At 34.9% G+C, this 18,889-nt stretch overlaps 1 protein-coding gene across 1 annotated transcript; it reads right to left on the minus strand.

The window, feature by feature from the left end:
* Window positions 1-16,918: 16,918 nt before the first annotated feature.
* On the minus strand, window positions 16,919-18,772 carry LOC115998698 (ethylene-responsive transcription factor CRF2). The gene has a single exon (XM_031238333.1). The coding sequence runs from the start codon at window positions 18,353-18,355 to the stop codon at window positions 17,342-17,344; it is 1,014 nt and encodes a 337-aa protein (XP_031094193.1). The 5' UTR covers window positions 18,356-18,772; the 3' UTR covers window positions 16,919-17,341.
* Window positions 18,773-18,889: the final 117 nt, after the last annotated feature.

The following is an 18,889-nucleotide window of genomic DNA, read 5'->3' on the forward strand; positions in this document are numbered from 1 at the left end:
TTTTTTTTTTTTTTTTTTTTTTTAAGCAAACATTTTTTCTCATTGCTCAAGAACCGATAGATTTTGCCAAATAAACGAGTGAGATTGGTTGTTAGTTTCTCCTAAGAATAAGTTCTCATGTGATCATTCTCCCCTCTCTCTCTCTCTCTATGTGTGTGTGTGTGTGTATGTGTCCAGGTGAAACATGCGGTGAGATGATATTTATTGATCTTGCCAAAATTAACATCTAGGATGAACACAAATTAAAAAAAAAAAAAAAAAAAAAGAGCGGTGACAATTTGATCATTTTATGTATTGTTCAAACTTGGTGCGTGTGTCTGTGTTTAAGGTGCGTCGTGTTAATACTTAAGGCGAGTCAGTTATACATTTGATATCTTAATGTGTGTTAAAGCTTCACCCTTATCCCACCTAAAGAAAGCCGTTAGAGACGTCCATCCGCTGGAGACTCCTGCTATGGTTTCGGGAACATGAAGTTGGAATCGCTAGTAATCGCGGATTAGCATGCCGCGGAAGAGAATCAGCTGTTACAGACCCGGCTGTGAAAGAAGGCAAGTCTACTGACTTGGCTTTTGAAGGACAACCGAAGGGATCCAGTGCCCAACTACCGACTCCTCCCGGAATTGCGTTATCGGAGCCGAGCCAGGAGCCTTTAGAATGGAAGCCCTTATCATCCACTTTCTTATTCAATATTGAATCTCTTGCTTAAGCTGTGTAAGCTCATTCAGTGGTTCGAGTTAAGCGAGTTCCTTTTTTTTTTTTCAAAGGCGATCCTTTTCTTTCCCCGGACCGATCTCCCGGTGTGAAACCAGTTGGTTCCGTAGTTTTAAAATTCTGCTGATCCCAAGTACGGACGAATGAGTGGCTGTGAAGCATGCTCCGGAGGAGATTGACCCTTCCCCGAGTTAGTCCAATCAGAAAGGGGAGGGTCCAATGTCTAGACTGCATTTCGGGAGTTTTAACACCATCCCATTTCAACCGTACCGATTCCCACCTGGCTCTCATCAAGATGTCTTCCAAGGTCGGTCGAAACGACTCTTTGCTCGAGTTTACGCCCTTCGCTCAAGGATAGGTCCTAACGAGAGATTCGATCAGCCGGGAGCGAGCTGGATTTTAAAATTCAAGTGAAAGAGTAAGCCAAAAAATGTGAGCGCTCCTGGTTTTTTGTTGAAACATAAGGTGCGCCATTATAAACTTATAAAGTTTAAGGTCCATCGTTTCAAAGCTTGAGGTGTGTCCTTTTCACACTTAAGGTGTGCCATTAACATGTAAGGTGCGTCAGTTATACATTTAAGGTGCATAAGTTATACTTAAGGTGTGTCATTTGAACACTTAAGGTGCGTGATTTTACTATGTAAGGTGTGTCTTTGTAACACTTAATTAAGGTGCGCGGTGTTAAGAATTAAGGTGCGTCATTTTAACAATTAAAGTGCGTTATTCTAACACTTAATGTGCGTCTTTGTAACATTTAAGGTGCACTATTTTTACACTTTGTTCTTTTTTTTTCAGGACACGTTTATATATATATATATATATATATATATATATATATATATATATATATATATATATNATGTATTGTTCAAACTTGGTGCGTGTGTCTGTGTTTAAGGTGCGTCGTGTTAATACTTAAGGCGAGTCAGTTATACATTTGATATCTTAATGTGTGTTAAAGCTTCACCCTTATCCCACCTAAAGAAAGCCGTTAGAGACGTCCATCCGCTGGAGACTCCTGCTATGGTTTCGGGAACATGAAGTTGGAATCGCTAGTAATCGCGGATTAGCATGCCGCGGAAGAGAATCAGCTGTTACAGACCCGGCTGTGAAAGAAGGCAAGTCTACTGACTTGGCTTTTGAAGGACAACCGAAGGGATCCAGTGCCCAACTACCGACTCCTCCCGGAATTGCGTTATCGGAGCCGAGCCAGGAGCCTTTAGAATGGAAGCCCTTATCATCCACTTTCTTATTCAATATTGAATCTCTTGCTTAAGCTGTGTAAGCTCATTCAGTGGTTCGAGTTAAGCGAGTTCCTTTTTTTTTTTTCAAAGGCGATCCTTTTCTTTCCCCGGACCGATCTCCCGGTGTGAAACCAGTTGGTTCCGTAGTTTTAAAATTCTGCTGATCCCAAGTACGGACGAATGAGTGGCTGTGAAGCATGCTCCGGAGGAGATTGACCCTTCCCCGAGTTAGTCCAATCAGAAAGGGGAGGGTCCAATGTCTAGACTGCATTTCGGGAGTTTTAACACCATCCCATTTCAACCGTACCGATTCCCACCTGGCTCTCATCAAGATGTCTTCCAAGGTCGGTCGAAACGACTCTTTGCTCGAGTTTACGCCCTTCGCTCAAGGATAGGTCCTAACGAGAGATTCGATCAGCCGGGAGCGAGCTGGATTTTAAAATTCAAGTGAAAGAGTAAGCCAAAAAATGTGAGCGCTCCTGGTTTTTTGTTGAAACATAAGGTGCGCCATTATAAACTTATAAAGTTTAAGGTCCATCGTTTCAAAGCTTGAGGTGTGTCCTTTTCACACTTAAGGTGTGCCATTAACATGTAAGGTGCGTCAGTTATACATTTAAGGTGCATAAGTTATACTTAAGGTGTGTCATTTGAACACTTAAGGTGCGTGATTTTACTATGTAAGGTGTGTCTTTGTAACACTTAATTAAGGTGCGCGGTGTTAAGAATTAAGGTGCGTCATTTTAACAATTAAAGTGCGTTATTCTAACACTTAATGTGCGTCTTTGTAACATTTAAGGTGCACTATTTTTACACTTTGTTCTTTTTTTTTCAGGACACGTTTATATATATATATATATATATATATATATATATATATATATATATATATATAATTTTATAATTTTTTTTAAAAATTTTCATTGATTTGAGAAGTTGATCTAGATTTGATCAACCGATAAGATCAGATCTCATTGCCTTCTAGTGCACAATTTTGGACCAGTGCAAACTTTACGAACACATTATGTTTTACGTTTTCATTCTCCTAATGCAAAACTCGTCTATGATTTGTCTTGAAAATCTTGTATTGATAAGAAATTAAAGACCAATATACAAATTAGTAAATGCCATTAAGGTTACATACTACTAGCAAGACATTGTTTATTATATATTTTGCCTTGGTTAATTGAATTTAGGGTGTGTGTTTTTTTTTGTTGAGTACAATTTAGGGTGTGTTTGGTTCATGAGTTTACACACTAGATCAACGACTCAAATCAATGAAAAATTTTTTTAAAAAAAACGCGCGTCTAGAAAGAACAAGTAAAAAAAACGCACCTTAAGCATACAAACAAAGCACCTTAAGAACACAAAACACGCACCTAAAGTTTTAAAATTGCGCAAGTGATAGCAAGCTTCTTGTTAAAAAGTGAGAATTAATATGATTCATCAATTTAGGTAAATCAACAGTTTAGTGTTGTTGAAAAAATAAAAGACAATGTTTATTTTATAAATATGGTAAACTTAAAATTTTTTAATAATTATAAAATTGATTTATTTTTTTACTAAAAATGTTAACCATTGTTGAGGGGATGAGATTAGGACCATATTCTCATTTAACCCCTATACATGTTTAAATTTTTACCATTTATTAATTTCTTTATCGATCAAATAGTATTTCTAGTTCAATAAGCTAGTTTTTCAATTTATAACATTCAACTTTGAGCTGATTTTTCAGTAATCTTTGCCAAGTACAACCAAAGTTATTAGCACTAAGTATGAACATCAATTTGTTTAATTTCAGTTCACAAATTAATACCTTAATATTCGAGAAGCATGTGGTTGGAGACAACGTATGGTGTTAACGAACAACGGTATTTCTGGTCGTCCATTGACAGAATCCCAAGAAGTGTCTAGAAAGACTGAGCAAAAAAATGCAAAATGCCCTTCAATTCAATTCCGCCATTACCATTTATCACCGTATAGTACCCCATCAACTTAATTGCATCTTCAATTCTAAATCATATATTAATTTGAATTTTTTGATACTCTTTCTGTAGGCAGCTGCTTTCCTTGGAGGCTCGTTCCGATCCTGAGGAGGCTGCTGCAGATAAGATCGAGTTTCAAAAAACCAAAACAAAAACAAAAAACATGGCAGTAAATTCTAAGACGATGGGGTTGTGTTTTATTGCAATATTTGCTGTTGTTATCGCCGCCGTTACCGGTGTCGCTCATGCTCATGATTTGGCTCCTTCCCCCGCTCCCGCCAGCAACGGTCAGCCCACCACAATTATGTTTCAATGTCTTATTTTCTTAATCTTAATCTTTTATATATAGGGTGCACTCTCGTGCGAACTCTCGCCCAGGTAGGAAATGAGAACGCTCCACAGCCGTCCACGTGTCCAGATCAACGAATCAGATGCAATTTTAAAAAAAAGACGCGGTGGCATTTTCGTAAATAACTGGAACTTTGGTGCACCTATTTTCACTTACAAGTGCACCTATTTTCACTTACAAGTGCACCTATTTTCACTTAAAAGTGCACCTAGTTTCACTTACAAGTGCACCTATTTTTACTTACAAGTGCAAGTAATTTACCTTATTAATATTCATGCACCTATTTTCACAAATATTTTCACTTACACATGCAAGTAATTTACGTTGTTAATATTCATGCACCTGGGTGCAACCTAGGTGCACCTAGTTATAACATAGGTTGCACCTAGTTATACATAAGTTGCACCTAGTTACAATATTAGGTACACTTAGTATTGATGCTCACTGTACAATTCACTTGCACCTGTAATACATTTTACAGGCATCTACAATACATTTTACTTGCACTTGAGCAAGTAATTTACTGTGTTAACATTCATGCACCTGATTGCAACCTATGTGCACCTAGTTATAGCAATAGGTGCACCTAGTTATAACATTAGGTGCACTTAGTATTGATGCTCATGGTACAATTTACTTGCACTTGTAATACATTTTATTTGCACGTGTGCACCTATTTTCACTTACAGGTGCAAGTAATTTACGTTGTTAACATTTATGCACCTGGGTGCACCTATGTGCACCTAGTTATAACATTACGTGCACCTAGTTATAACGTTATGTGCAACTACATTCCGGACACGTGGCGCGCTGTGATTCGTCCGCAATTCTCTCCTGGGCGGCCAGTACGCACCTGAACGCGATCCTATATATATATATATATATATATATATATATAAGGTGGTTCATATGCATGCGGCTACTGCTTGCTGTGTGATCATGCAGTTTTGTATCACTATGTATACACAAATGCACCATCATGTGTTGAGAAATGCACTAGGGTGGTACATTTTACAAACTGAATGATGCTGAGTGGTTCATTTGTAAATGTTGGTGCATTTTTAAACACGATGCATTTGTGCATTACTGCATACATAGTGATGCTACGCCACACGATTACACAGGAAGCAATAGCCATACCAGATCTTGTCCCTCTATATATATTACATTTTCAAAAAATATTATTAAATAACAAGGTATTATTGGATAATGAACAGGGGCAACAATTGATCAAGGGGTTGCATGCGCGCTGATGCTGTTGGCATTGGTACTCACATATATCATCCACGCAGCCGATGTCCCTCTCTATTAATTAATTCTTTTTTTCTTTTTACATAATTTATTAGGACTAGAAAGTAGAAAGTACCATGAAATGAAATGGATACCTTTGTTGGTTGTGCCTTTACATTAAATGTTAATCGTCTGCGCTCTGAAAATGGTGTTTAATCTCATCTTAATTTGTTTCATTATTATATTTATTTACAAACTTTTTTTTTTAAAAAAAAAATTCTTTAATTTGACAAAGAAAGATAAACTATAAACATATATTCTTTGAATATATTTTAATCACATGCAAATTACAATCAAAACCCTTTCTGATATATTCAACAGAGCGTTGAGTAATACACGTACAATATACATAATGAATGATAGATATACGGTGATTGCACATAACACATACACAAGTTTGAAGTAGGTAAGACTTTCGGTGACAAGAACTTTTCATGACGGAAGTAGCTAGGTAAACCGTAATTTTATTAAAAAATCCCTTACTATATTCAGTTATGCACCACCTAGAGACATACTCACACTGCTCCGCTCAATATTCTACGTCAGCCAAAATATTTTTGTAATAATAATAATAATGTTTAGAGGAAGAAAAATATGGAATCCGTATGTATATGATGAACTTTATTCCGGCCCATGCAAATGTGTGACACAAATTATGGAATATGAGAAAAAAAAATATCATAATGGGGTGCAGGGGGAACGTGAACATAATAACTGTAAGCCCTCCACTTTTTCATGACAAAATATGGTGCCTCTTTATTATTATTACAAAAATAATAAATACAGTATATATTGGGAGAGTAAATATTTACGGAGTTAGATATGAGGATGGGCCCAAATATGATTAATCAGCCCCAAAGATCTTTACATTCCACACCGTCATTGTCATGTCGGTAGGTGAGAGCGACATCCTGGGCCACACAAACACAATTCCCACCCACTGCGCATCAACCTACAATTTAAAATTTATATCGTGAATTAAGATCCACGTAGCATTATAAATTCTAGGTTAAAACTGACATCGTTTTAATATCTAAGTTTTAATAGATTCTGTAATTTTTTTGTTTTTCATATTTCAACGCAAATTTTAATTTATTCTAGATACATAATCAATACCCTTAGGGAGCGTTTGGTTCACGGAATCTTGGATTACCCCAAGTAATATGATTACCTCAAGGTAATGTGAGATTTTGGGAATGTAAGATTACCTTATGTGTTTGGTTTGGATTATGGAATATAATATTACTTTGTTTGGTTAAGGGTTATATTTTAGGGTATATGAATCAATTTACTATAATGTCCTTAATATATATATATATATATATATATATATATATATTTATATATTTATTTATATGTGTGTCTTTATTGTGTGCATTTATTTATTTATATGTATGAATGTATCGATGCTTAATATTAAAAAAATAAATATATAAATATACACACATGTATATTTGATTATATAAACATATATTTATTTTATATATGTTATTGCGTTGTTGTTGTTGTTGTTGTTGTTGTTGTTATTATTATTATTATTGTTATTATTATAATATAAGGATTAGTTAACAAGGGCAAAGTTGGAATAATTCAAGGTAATCTAAGATTACCTAAAAAAACGGGGGTAATCACATTATCTTGAAACATTACCTCCACATCAGCTTTGAGGTAATATAACATTACCAGGTAATCTCATAACTTGAACCAAACAAGGTAATATAACATTACCAGACTCAGATTACCTAGGTAATCTCAGATGACCCGAACCAAACGGTCCCTTAAGGTACATAATTTCATAACACGAGACACAAAAACTCACAACAAAAGACACATACACATGTTATATATTTACTTAAATTCTCAAATATGATTTATGAAGATAATATATGATAGGCACACAATTTCATAATACAAGAAATAAATTCGTAAAATAAGACACAATATGTTGTGTGTTACACAACTACTAATATATTTCAACTACAGAATTCATACGCTTATTAAGGTACAGAATTGCATAACATGTGATACAAAAACATATAACACAAGACACATACACATGTTTTATATTTACTTTAGTTCAAGTACAGAATCAATACTCTTAAGGTACAGAATTGCATAACATAAGACAATAAACGCATAACACAAAACATAAAAACATATAGCACAAGACACAAAAGTGCATGTTATATTTTCTTTATTTCAAGTACAGAATTCATACACTTAAGGTACATAATTGCATAACATAAAATTAAGAAACGTATAACACAAGACACTTACACATGTTTTACAGTATTAAAAAAAAAACGTAATATAAGTATTAAAAAAATATAATATGAACTGAACAACAAACCGTCGCCGTCAAAACAAAAATTCAAAACGACGTCGTATAGGACTAGGGTCCACAACGCATTGTGAACCCTAGCCCACAGTATAACGATTGGCATCAACCCTACAAATAAATTTTAGGAGTAAGGGTCAAATAAATTATCAAATTATACACAATAGTACTATCAGATCGCTCAATTAAAAAAATTATAATTTGTATGTCAAACAAATTAAAAGCATGCAATTAAACTAAATAACTAGCTAGTAAAGATCATATCTTGTCCGTTTAAGTATGATTTGGCATTCCATGTGTCATTTTTTAAATTTATTTGTTAATCATAACTTTTTTCCTGCCCTTGCACTAGCCGCTGCAAGCATCCACAACTACATTTCTTCTGGGCTCCAGTAACACCACCTCCATATCATCTCTCAGAAACAATCATGCCTCTACCGGGAGCTGTCTTCAACTCTAAAAAAAAAAAACTTAAAAGAATTAAAAGTGATGGGAGATGAAGCTTGTTTCTAATATCTAATTCTTCATATGAGCCAAAGACCAAATGAGATCTCAAATTCACTTTTGTTTTTTTTTGTTTTTTTGTTTTTTTGTTTTTTTGGTTTAGTTGGATATTAATGGTTAAATAAAAAATTTTAAAAATAAATATCACATGGACAAGTGATCAATTAGGTTCTTTGTAAAATATTCGAGACAAAAATTTAGTTCATATATATATATATATATATATATATATAATATAAAATTGTACTCCGTATATTCTAATCCCAAATTGCATGCAGTCATGCACAGTAAACTATCCACAGGCCAAGTTGGTTGTGGGCCAAAAAGGACGGACCAGCTGACGCAGCTGATACTGTAACTTGCAGTGACTGAAAGGCCGTTAACGGCGAGTGACGTGTACGGTCCTGATTGGCTGCTGTGTGTTGGAGTAGAAAGAAGATCTCTCCTCTTCTAATTTCTGATTTGATTTGCGATCTTCGAAATTTTTTTTGGAATCTTTGCGTCATTTTTTCCTGTGTACAAACTTTTTTGATGTAACATATCATTAATTTAGTTATTAATTTTAGAGAAAATACTTTGTGTACTCCCATTTAATACTTTCAACTTTTACTCTCTCTTTCAAGTTATTGATGTAGATATTTTTCTATGAACCTACATGATAAAAGTAAGAGTTTTACTATATGGACTTCCATTTTATACTCCCTTACTTTTAATCCTTGATGTTGCAAGATATGATAGGTTATCTTCATCCTGTGAATTCCAAGGAAAGTGTCAACATCAAACTTTTATGTGAGGGGAGTAAAAACAGAGAATAGAATTTGAGAGTCAAAGTAGTATTTTCCTAAAAATAATCAATCCTTATTTATCACATCAAATAGTAGAATTGATGGAGTAGAATTTGAGAGTACATATAGTAGAACTTTAATTTTAGGATTAAAAATCTCTTTAATTCAGATGGCTTTGAGGTACAAATGACAATGAATCATATTCTAGTTTTCATGGAATGCATTTAGAATTCGATAAAATTATTGTTGAAGTAATCTTGAGTTTAAATAATTTGAACAAAAAGTCAAGCAAAATTCAAACATTTTAATATTTGACTAGAATGATTTATGCGACTAATTGAGCTTGTAATTTTAGATAAATATTTTCATAAGCAATGGGTATACTTGTGTGTTTTAATAAAAATACCGAACAAACTAATTCAGCTTCATGTAAGATAGCCAAAGTACAATAGAGCAATCCGCATGACAATTCTTAGTCTAGGTTCTCATGGTGAATTTCTCATATTATTGATACCAATGTCTCCCCAAAAACATTAAAGAAACATGAGATCCAATTTGAAATACTCCTTAGGCCGAAAGTGCACACAACAACGAACCAAACCACTTTGAGGAATTTATCGTTGGGCATAATATTCTCCTAAGTTGAACTTACATACTTGGTGATGGGAGGACGCCTCGTCTCATAGGGTAGACTAGCCAGGGACAATGGGGCATGCGTGGAACACACCATTGGAAAGTCAATATTAAATTTAACTATAATATTTGATTAAAAGGTATGTATTATTATATTTTTGTGTAAAAAATGTTATAAAGCTATTTGAGTTGAACTGGAGTTTAAAAAATCAAAACCATGTATGTTGAACTGGAGTTTAAGCTTTTTTTTTTTTTTTTTTTTTTTTTATCGAGCTAAGTTTCAAGCTTTGACTATTTGAGCTTGACTTGATCTGACTGGATTACATCCCCATCATACTACATTCTCATATAAAAATAATTATATACTATGCACATCATTATTGTGTTACCTAACTTTTTTGTATTTAATTTTTTTTATTAACTTTTGGTCGGTGAGCATATTCACAAGGACTGAATAAAAATAAAGAGTTTTTTTAATGATATCTGGATAGTATATTTTTAATGGTCCAAAATAAAAATAAAAATAGAAGATAGGTATTTACCAAAAAGAAGTGTTGATGTTGGGTAGGACCCGACTCGAACCTAAGACTTCTAGGCATTGCACACTCCTTTGGCCTTGAACATAAAACTGACCTCTAGGTAAGAAGAAAGAACCTGTTGGCACCATCCCATCTACACCAAAGGGTGTTAAGATCAAGACAAGTATAATGCAACTCTAATTTATGAGAAAATTTGCAATTCATACCTAAAGGTGCATGTACATTGAGTGAAGTCAGCCTTGTAACCCTAACCTACAATGCAAATGACAACCATAAGGAGGTAAACCAGTTTAGGTTGTCCTTAATTGACTGACTCAAATTAAGAAGACCGATAGACAGTTTTCACAATGAGTCAAATTTAAAATATTATGGTTATTAAGTCAATTATGGACCAACTTAGTTGGAGTTGGTCCTAATAGTTTAATTAGGTAGCTGCATGCATGTATCCTAAATGCTTTGCCACTAATTCTGGTATAGTACGTACTGTTGAATAAATTTGGACCCATATGATATATACTTAATTTTTTCTTTTGAAAATAAATATATACTTAATTAGATGCATGTAGGTTTCAACAAATTATTTTATGGTGATAAATTGATTGAGCGGATATATTTGTAGCACACTTTTTTTTTTTAATTCTTTAATTTGTTGAAAGAGGGCGTCCAAGTCAGCAACTCAGCACATACTTGATACGAGACATCATGACAATCTTATGAACAAAACATTTATGTCTACCTACGTGGCCCAACTAAGCAGTATTATTGAGACGTGTTTGTGCTCATTATATTGTTGAATTTTAGGGAATTTAAACAATTTTGTTGATAAAAGACTAAAAATGATCATGCTATAATAATATTATGATCAAATTAAAGGAGAATGTTATGAAAAAAAAATGATTAAAAATGAGATGACACCTATAAATCTAGAACAAAAATAGAATTAACTCAAATATTAAATAATGTGTACTCTTATTAACAAACACCATTCAATTTGCAAAGAATCTCACTAAATGGCTTGACGGAGAAATTTTCACTTGACTTTATAATCAAATGACACGAAGTGACTCTCCCAAATGCGATATCATGGGTTCAAGCCCTAGTGGGGGATGTATGAATAGATACTATATTATAACAGAGTCAGCACTACTAAAGTGAAAAAAAAAAAAAAAAGATGATAATTAGGAGTCTTTTTAATTATTTGGTATTTTGAATTCAACAATAATATCCAAAAGTAAATCTCGTGCCTGGGTACTATATATATCCAAGTTGAATTGGTGTGATTGTTGATTTTGTCCATACATTGTTGTATACAAGTGGATTTCAAAGCTAAGTCCAGACAGGGGAAAAATATATATAGCACATTTAAGTGTGAAGTGGACAGAAGATGAAGGCAGGGAGCACATGATGACATGTAATTAAGGATGCAAATCTTCATCCATCACAAGATGTGAAGGGGCCCGAGGTGATGAAGATACTTTGGATTGGATTGGATTTCAAAGGACAGTGACCCTTCAACCTAATTCTTGCTTTTCACTACTAAATTGGTTTCTGTATGTGCATTATGTATTTATGTGTAATTATAACCTCAGGAGATCCTACATTCCCTACTTATTCTACCTCTCTCTCCCTATCCCAAACCACTTTTCTCAATCCCACCCTCAAAAAAAAGGCGAAGTTCATACCACCCGACCCCAAATTTCGACCCAATAGAATTGTGAAGAGGTAAATTGAGGTGACTCAGTGGCCTCTTAAGTGGGAGGACTCGTGCCTACAGGTATCCACAAAGAGTTGATCACATCGGGTGAAACTCAATGCCTAGCTCTTGAATCCTCCAATTCAATCTACCACCGAGCGAGTACCAGTTGAATTGCACGTGTGGCGTTTTCTCAATCTCATGCATACATAGTGTTGTACTAAAACTTAATACTACTTCGGTATAAGTCACTATCTATTTTAATTTGAGTTTCATCTCAATTTTTTATGTTTGTAATCTTTATACAAGTTTCTTTTCCTGATATGTATACCATACAAGTAAACAATCAATTACTATAGTGTATATACCATTGCATGAAACTCGATCGAATCACACTGGTATTTAATTTAGGAAGTAAGTTATTACTCAAATCTTTGGATGCATGTGCATTCAAACATATGCAATCCAATTAAAGGGGAGATTGATGATAACCATGGGTCATCATGTACCATATTAAATCTAAATAGAAGTTAACTTTATGATGGGAACAACCTGGCCAAGTTGATTGGACAATTAGTTAGATAATTACAATGCATATTTCAAGTTCAACTCTCTGATATGTAGATTTGTCTATTGGTCTTCTTGATTTGAGTCGGTCAGTTATGGACAATCTATATTAGTTTACTTCATTGTGATTTTTTTGTCAGCTAAGATTACAAGACGAGTTTCACTCAGAACGTACATTATATTCAAGGTTATAAATTTTCTCGTAAATCGAAGAAGTAAATTTTGTGATGAAGGTGTCGGTAATAACAGACTTCCAAATATGTACAACAATGTAATAAATAAGTTGTTGTGGGGTGTGGGGGGTCCAGATGCATGGACAGGGTGTAAATATGGTAAATATTAGAGCATAGATTTTCTGATGCAATTGCTGCAGCGTACAGACACCAAAGAGACAAGCAACCACAGCTATTTATCCAAATGGATGTCATATTTGTCTGAGAAAACCTCTTGCTCAGCTCGCTCATCAATCCTTGGACCACTCTCCAAACTACTCTCTTCTTGATATTGATATTTCATCATAATAACCTCTTTATTGTCCTATAATTGTTGGGTTTCTTTCTGTCTTTCTTATATATATGAATTGTATGGATCCAAGATTTATTTGAATTTGTTAGTTCAAATGAAATTGGTTAATGCCTCTTCTTTGTAATGAATAGATGTTTCATGATGACATTGTTTCATATGTTATCAAATTTTTATTAGGAAAATGTGTCAAAATGGCTCCCAAAATCGGGTGGATAGTGCAATAAAAAAGTTTCATTCAAGCTCCATAAACCCGTAAAATTGTTCAATTAAGTCTAAGTTGACTTGTTTATCAGGTCAAATTCAGTTAGGGACTTAATTGCACTATCCACTTGACTTAGAATGCCAATTTGACACTTTTTCCTTTTTATTAATCAATATATAGCTAATTCAATAAAAATAATCAGTTAACTCTATAACAATACAAAATTATATATGTGTTTTGAATTTTATAAATTATTTATGTCAAAGAGTATGTTCAATGTATTACTTTCTAGCTTCTTTTTTTTTTTCTAAATTTGTTTGTGTCAAATGTTTTGCAATATGATATATATTCCTCGAACACAATCCAATTTCATGCCTGTTTCACCTTCAATTATGGCATGAAATTCCTTAATAAAGAATAAGAACCTGGTCTTTAGAAAATTTTCAAACTTTTACCTACAAATAACTATCACAAATTATATTCATTAGCATTATCTTTACTAAGTTTCTCAAATTAAATGTTTATTAAACACATATTCAACTTAGTAAGAAAAGTTACACTTAATGTGGTGTGTTCCTTGTAGGCACCACACACTAGTTCTCCCACTGAAAACACCGTCGAGTCACCGTGATTTACCCCTCCGGCCTCCACCACTATGTCGGATCGGGATGTGAGGCCCTTAATGAGGCGAGAAATTTTGCATTTTGTGGGCAAAAACAAATTAGTGAAATGTTTGGTATAACTCTTAAACATAAGAATTGTATTCAAATTCAAGTTTCATGTTGGTTTGTTATATATATATATATATATATATATATATATATATATATATATATATATATATATATATATATATTTATTTATTTATTTATTTATAAATTTCAAGTCTAATATTAAAATATTGATAGATAAAATAATTAATAATTTTTAGTTTCATGTTTGTTTGTATAATTTTAATGTACTGGTTGGAATGATTTATTTTTTTTTGAAAGCGAGGTTGGAATGATATTTAAATCCCTTCAAAATGATATATTTTATTCCAGAGGGAAAGTCAACTTTTACATTGCAAAATGAAAAATAAGAATTATGAAAAAACAAAACAAAAACAAAGCTCGTGCAAACTTGTGGATTCCACATTCAATACGAAGACGATATAGCTCTCAAAATAATATATATTATTTTTATACCCATCACGGTAAACATTTTTTATTTTTACAAATAATAAGTTACTTATCATGTACTCTTATTAAGTTCAAAGTATTTGAATTCAGATGAGATTTATAAATTACAGATTTAATTCTTACAACATAAAAATTTTCAATTGAAAAGGTAGAGATCAGAGTAGAGACACTCTCGAGGAGTCGGGAAGTAGTAAAGTTTCTTCTTTCACTCTCGGTCCCTTGTTCAGTGAAGTAAGATGACTTTTATAATGTGGGGAGGGTGCACACTTGCGGGAATTTCCACTACTGAGGGACATGTGGAACTCACTCATAGGCTAGTGAGATTGGTCATGTCACGTGTCGCACTAAAGTGATATGGACAAGTGTAACAATCAAGTGGATATTTGACGTGTTGGTTGGCGGTCCGAGTAGGTTGTAATGTTATAATATAAATTAATATAACAAATATTATATATATGTTGAATATAGCCCTTCACGTTTGTAGGGTTCAAAACTTTAAACCCATAAACTTTTGCATAGGATTAACAATGTTGCGATTTTCTGCCTCAACTAATAAATGAATTGAACATATATATTACATTGTAACAGAGTCAGTAGTACTCAAAAAAAAAAAAAAAAAAACGAATTGAAAGATCGAATTTGCTTGCTTTAGGAATTAGGTGGAAGTAATTAAAATTCTGATCTAATTTTCTCGAACCAAATGGGTTGTAACTTGTAAGTATAAACTAATGGTTGAACTATACATTTATATTTTATACTGAGTATATTATATGCTCAACACTACTCAAACTGAATATTAATATGCTCGTCGAATTTAGATTGATTCGTTACTTGATCTTGATCTGATTCAACGGTAATCAAATCGAATTTGAGCTGCATACACTCCTATAGGAGTCCTAGGCCAAACATACCATAAATGCAGAATCAAAGTGACAGGAAATATCTAAAGAGTTCCATTTAAGGATTGTTTTTTACAGGGGGCAAGAATCTAGTAAAGAAAACAATGTAAGAAATAAATATAAGAGTAGAAAAGAAACAAAAGAAATGTGGGGTGGAAAGTATCATGCAATAGTTTTTGTGATTAGTACAAGTGGCGGTTGTAGATTACCAAAGTGTCCTTTGTTATGGTGCAGATAAGCATCATATGATGAGGGGTGGGTGGGTATAGTAGCAACCTGCGCATGCAAATCATCAACGTGGAACTACAAATACCAAACCCCTTTTATCACCTCACCTTCCCTTTTGTATCATGGACCATCTCATCTCATCTCCCTTCAATTCTATATATCTAGCTTCTACTATAATTCTCCATGCAATTAAGTTTACATTAAATTTTTGCTTTGATATCTACAAATCTACATTATATTCTATGGTAGAATAATACATAAGATAAATTGTTAACCGTATTTTTCTTTAAGAGTTGAGACTTAAAAAGATGGATAAACATATTGATGCTGAAAATTAATCCTGGATTGGTCTGTATTATTTAAAACAAAGTAAGATAATGAATAGATCAAATAAGACAAAAAAACTCAAGATATAATCGTATATCAAAATTAAACGACTTCTGGCAGGTTGGCAGCACCTTAGGATGGCATAGCCTTAAAAGTAAAGGGCGAGGGTGCGAAGGTGGATGGCTTTATCACAAGCACTAAAGAGTTTGAAGACGACTCCATTTCCTGACTGGGCTAAGCGGGAATGCCCTATCTAAAAGCCTACTTCCTTGGGTGCATTGAAACTGCCTATTGCGAGGGTTTAAACGCTTTCTCTCCCCCCTCTGGGGGTAGGAAAATCATGATCGGGATAGCGAACCAAATTGGGTGTGGTCTTTTGTCGATATTTTATAATAATTGCCTTGAGAATACAGGAATTAATGTTTAAATGAAACAATGCATGTCCTGAGCTAGACAAATTGAATCAACTATTTATACAAGGGACTATAACAATAGTTTGGACAATACTATGTATAATCCGGGCACCCATGGAGTGAACTGAACACCTAACATCATTCAGTTGGCCCTGTGCCCTTAGTACTACCAAGCTCACCGCCTTGACCTGACATCGTCGCTTTGAGCTGACTTGAAGTTAGTGGTCAAATCATCAAGTGTCTATTCAGGTTTACATCGTACTTTTGGATTTAAAAACTTGGTCCTTATATTACGTATAGTTTAAATAATTTTTAAAATTAAAAAGAAATTATCCTTCCAACCATGCTAAATTGCCATGCAATAGTTACACAAGTACACATAAGACAAATTATTGTCTAACTATATATATAACAATTGATTAATTTTTAATTGAAGAAATTCTATAACTTGACAATCAATCAATAAAAATACATTACATTAAAAGGAAAAAAGAAAATTATTCTGCGCTAAATATCATAAATATTCTTCTCTCTTTTTTTTTTTCTTGAAAATTAATAGCGTAATATAATAGAAAGATAAAAGGGAGGAAACAGAAATATGATACTTGACAGAGCACGTGACATGCACGCCTATGCATCCATTCATCCCATTACATTGTTTCACCTAATTCAGAGCTTTCTCAAGTCACGTGTTTTACACGTGCCAACTCATATTTCCACCCCTCACCATTATCGTTAACTTAACGGCTACTCTCACCAGTTACTTACACCTAACAACGTACACCGTAGGAGATTACACGAAAAAAAGGAGAATAAAACATCCGATAATACAAATATAATAATATTTTAATATTAAACACTCAGTTATCGCTGGTTTAAAACTTCGGAGACACTAACGCCGAGAATTTGTAAACCGCGCCGATTTTCTCTCTCAAAGCGCCACGAGAGGATCCGACCCGAATATATCTCCGTAATCCAGGAAGAAATCGTCCGCCGGCAATGCGGGCAGCCCGAACCCGGTATCGTGACTTGACCCGATAAACATGTCACAGCACCATTCTTCCTCGAAAATCTTGTCGGACAAACCCGTTACGTCGAACACGTCGGGTACGGGTACGGGTACCGGGTTGTCGAACTTGAACAAGTCGTTTGGGAATAATGGGTCGAACGGAGAGAAGTCCGGGAAGTTTTCCGGCACGGAAGTGTTGTCGGCGACGGCGAAGTCTTGGCTCATTTCGACGGCGTCGTTTGGAAGGGGAAGAAACGACGACGTTTCCGGTTCTTCGTTGAAGAACAAAACGGATTTGGGAGAGCGTTGGTTGTTGTGGGACTCTTCGCCGGAGTTGTAGCCGGAATCCACCGGCTGCTGCGGCTTGGGGTCCTCCGGCGGAGACTTGACGGCGGCGGCGGCAGTTGGAGCGGAGAAATTGGTGAGCGCGTCAGGCCCACGCAGCTGGATAGCCGCGTTGTCGTAAACCATAGCGGCTTCTTCGGCGGTGTTGAACGTTCCTAACCACACGCGCCGCCGGCTGAGAGGATCTCTTATCTCCGCCGCCCATTTCCCCCACGGCCGTTGCCTCACTCCTCTAAACTTCGTCCCATTCTCCACCTTCCCCGCCGGCATCTCCGCCTTCTTCCGCCTCTTCGCCGTGGGCCCACTCCTCACAACGCCGTTACAGCTTCCGTTACCGTTACCGTCATCTCGCCCCCACGCCTCAAACGTGACCTCATTCACGTATTTCTTCACTCTCCGCCGCCAAAACAACCCTCCCTCCCTCTCCTCCTCATCACCGGAAGAATCCGTAGCATCACTATCCGTCACCGTTATCCTCACAACTCTAGGCAACCCAGCATTCATCTCCGGCAAATGCCTAACCGTCGTGGTTAGCCGTTTATGCTCACTGTACTTCACTCTAGTTCCCAACATCCCTTCTTCTTCCTCCATATCTCCACCTCAGATTCGCATGGAAGGTTTAAAAACCCCGAATCAAAAAGCAAAAAAAGCACAAAGATTCCTAGAGCAAATTAAAGAGAGAACAAATTAAACTATCTACCCATGCCTACGCACGAGCCTCGTAACCAAATCTACTAAAGTTACAGGAAAGTGATTCAAAAACAATTAAAAAGAAGAGAATAGGAGAGAAAGAGATGAGGATATGATTATAAGAACCCAGAGAAGTTGAAAACTTTAAAGCAGAGTGGAGAATTTTTTCCAAGAAAGTTTACGAGAGAAAAAAGCGGAAAAGTGGAAGGAATCAGTTAGAGTAAAAGCAGAGTGAAAGAAGCTCGGGAGAAAAATTTATCTCTCAGACAAAAATGGTGAATTGTTTGAAGACCAGACAGAGAACAAAGTGAAGTGAGAGAGAGAGAGAGAGAGTGTGTGTTCTGTTGCGGTGGAGAAGGAAACCAATGCGAACTGTTTTATAGGATCCGGCGAAGACTAAACATCAAAACTTCTTTTTCTTTTTTTTTTTTTGTT

Source organism: Ipomoea triloba, chromosome 12, assembly GCF_003576645.1.
Source record: "Ipomoea triloba cultivar NCNSP0323 chromosome 12, ASM357664v1".
Classification (NCBI taxonomy): Eukaryota; Viridiplantae; Streptophyta; class Magnoliopsida; order Solanales; family Convolvulaceae; genus Ipomoea; species Ipomoea triloba.

Bases quoted from the DNA above. Each gene is read 5' to 3' on its own strand.
- LOC115998698 (XM_031238333.1), bottom strand. From the start codon at position 18,355: ATGGAGGAAGAAGAAGGGATGTTGGGAACTAGAGTGAAGTACAGTGAG.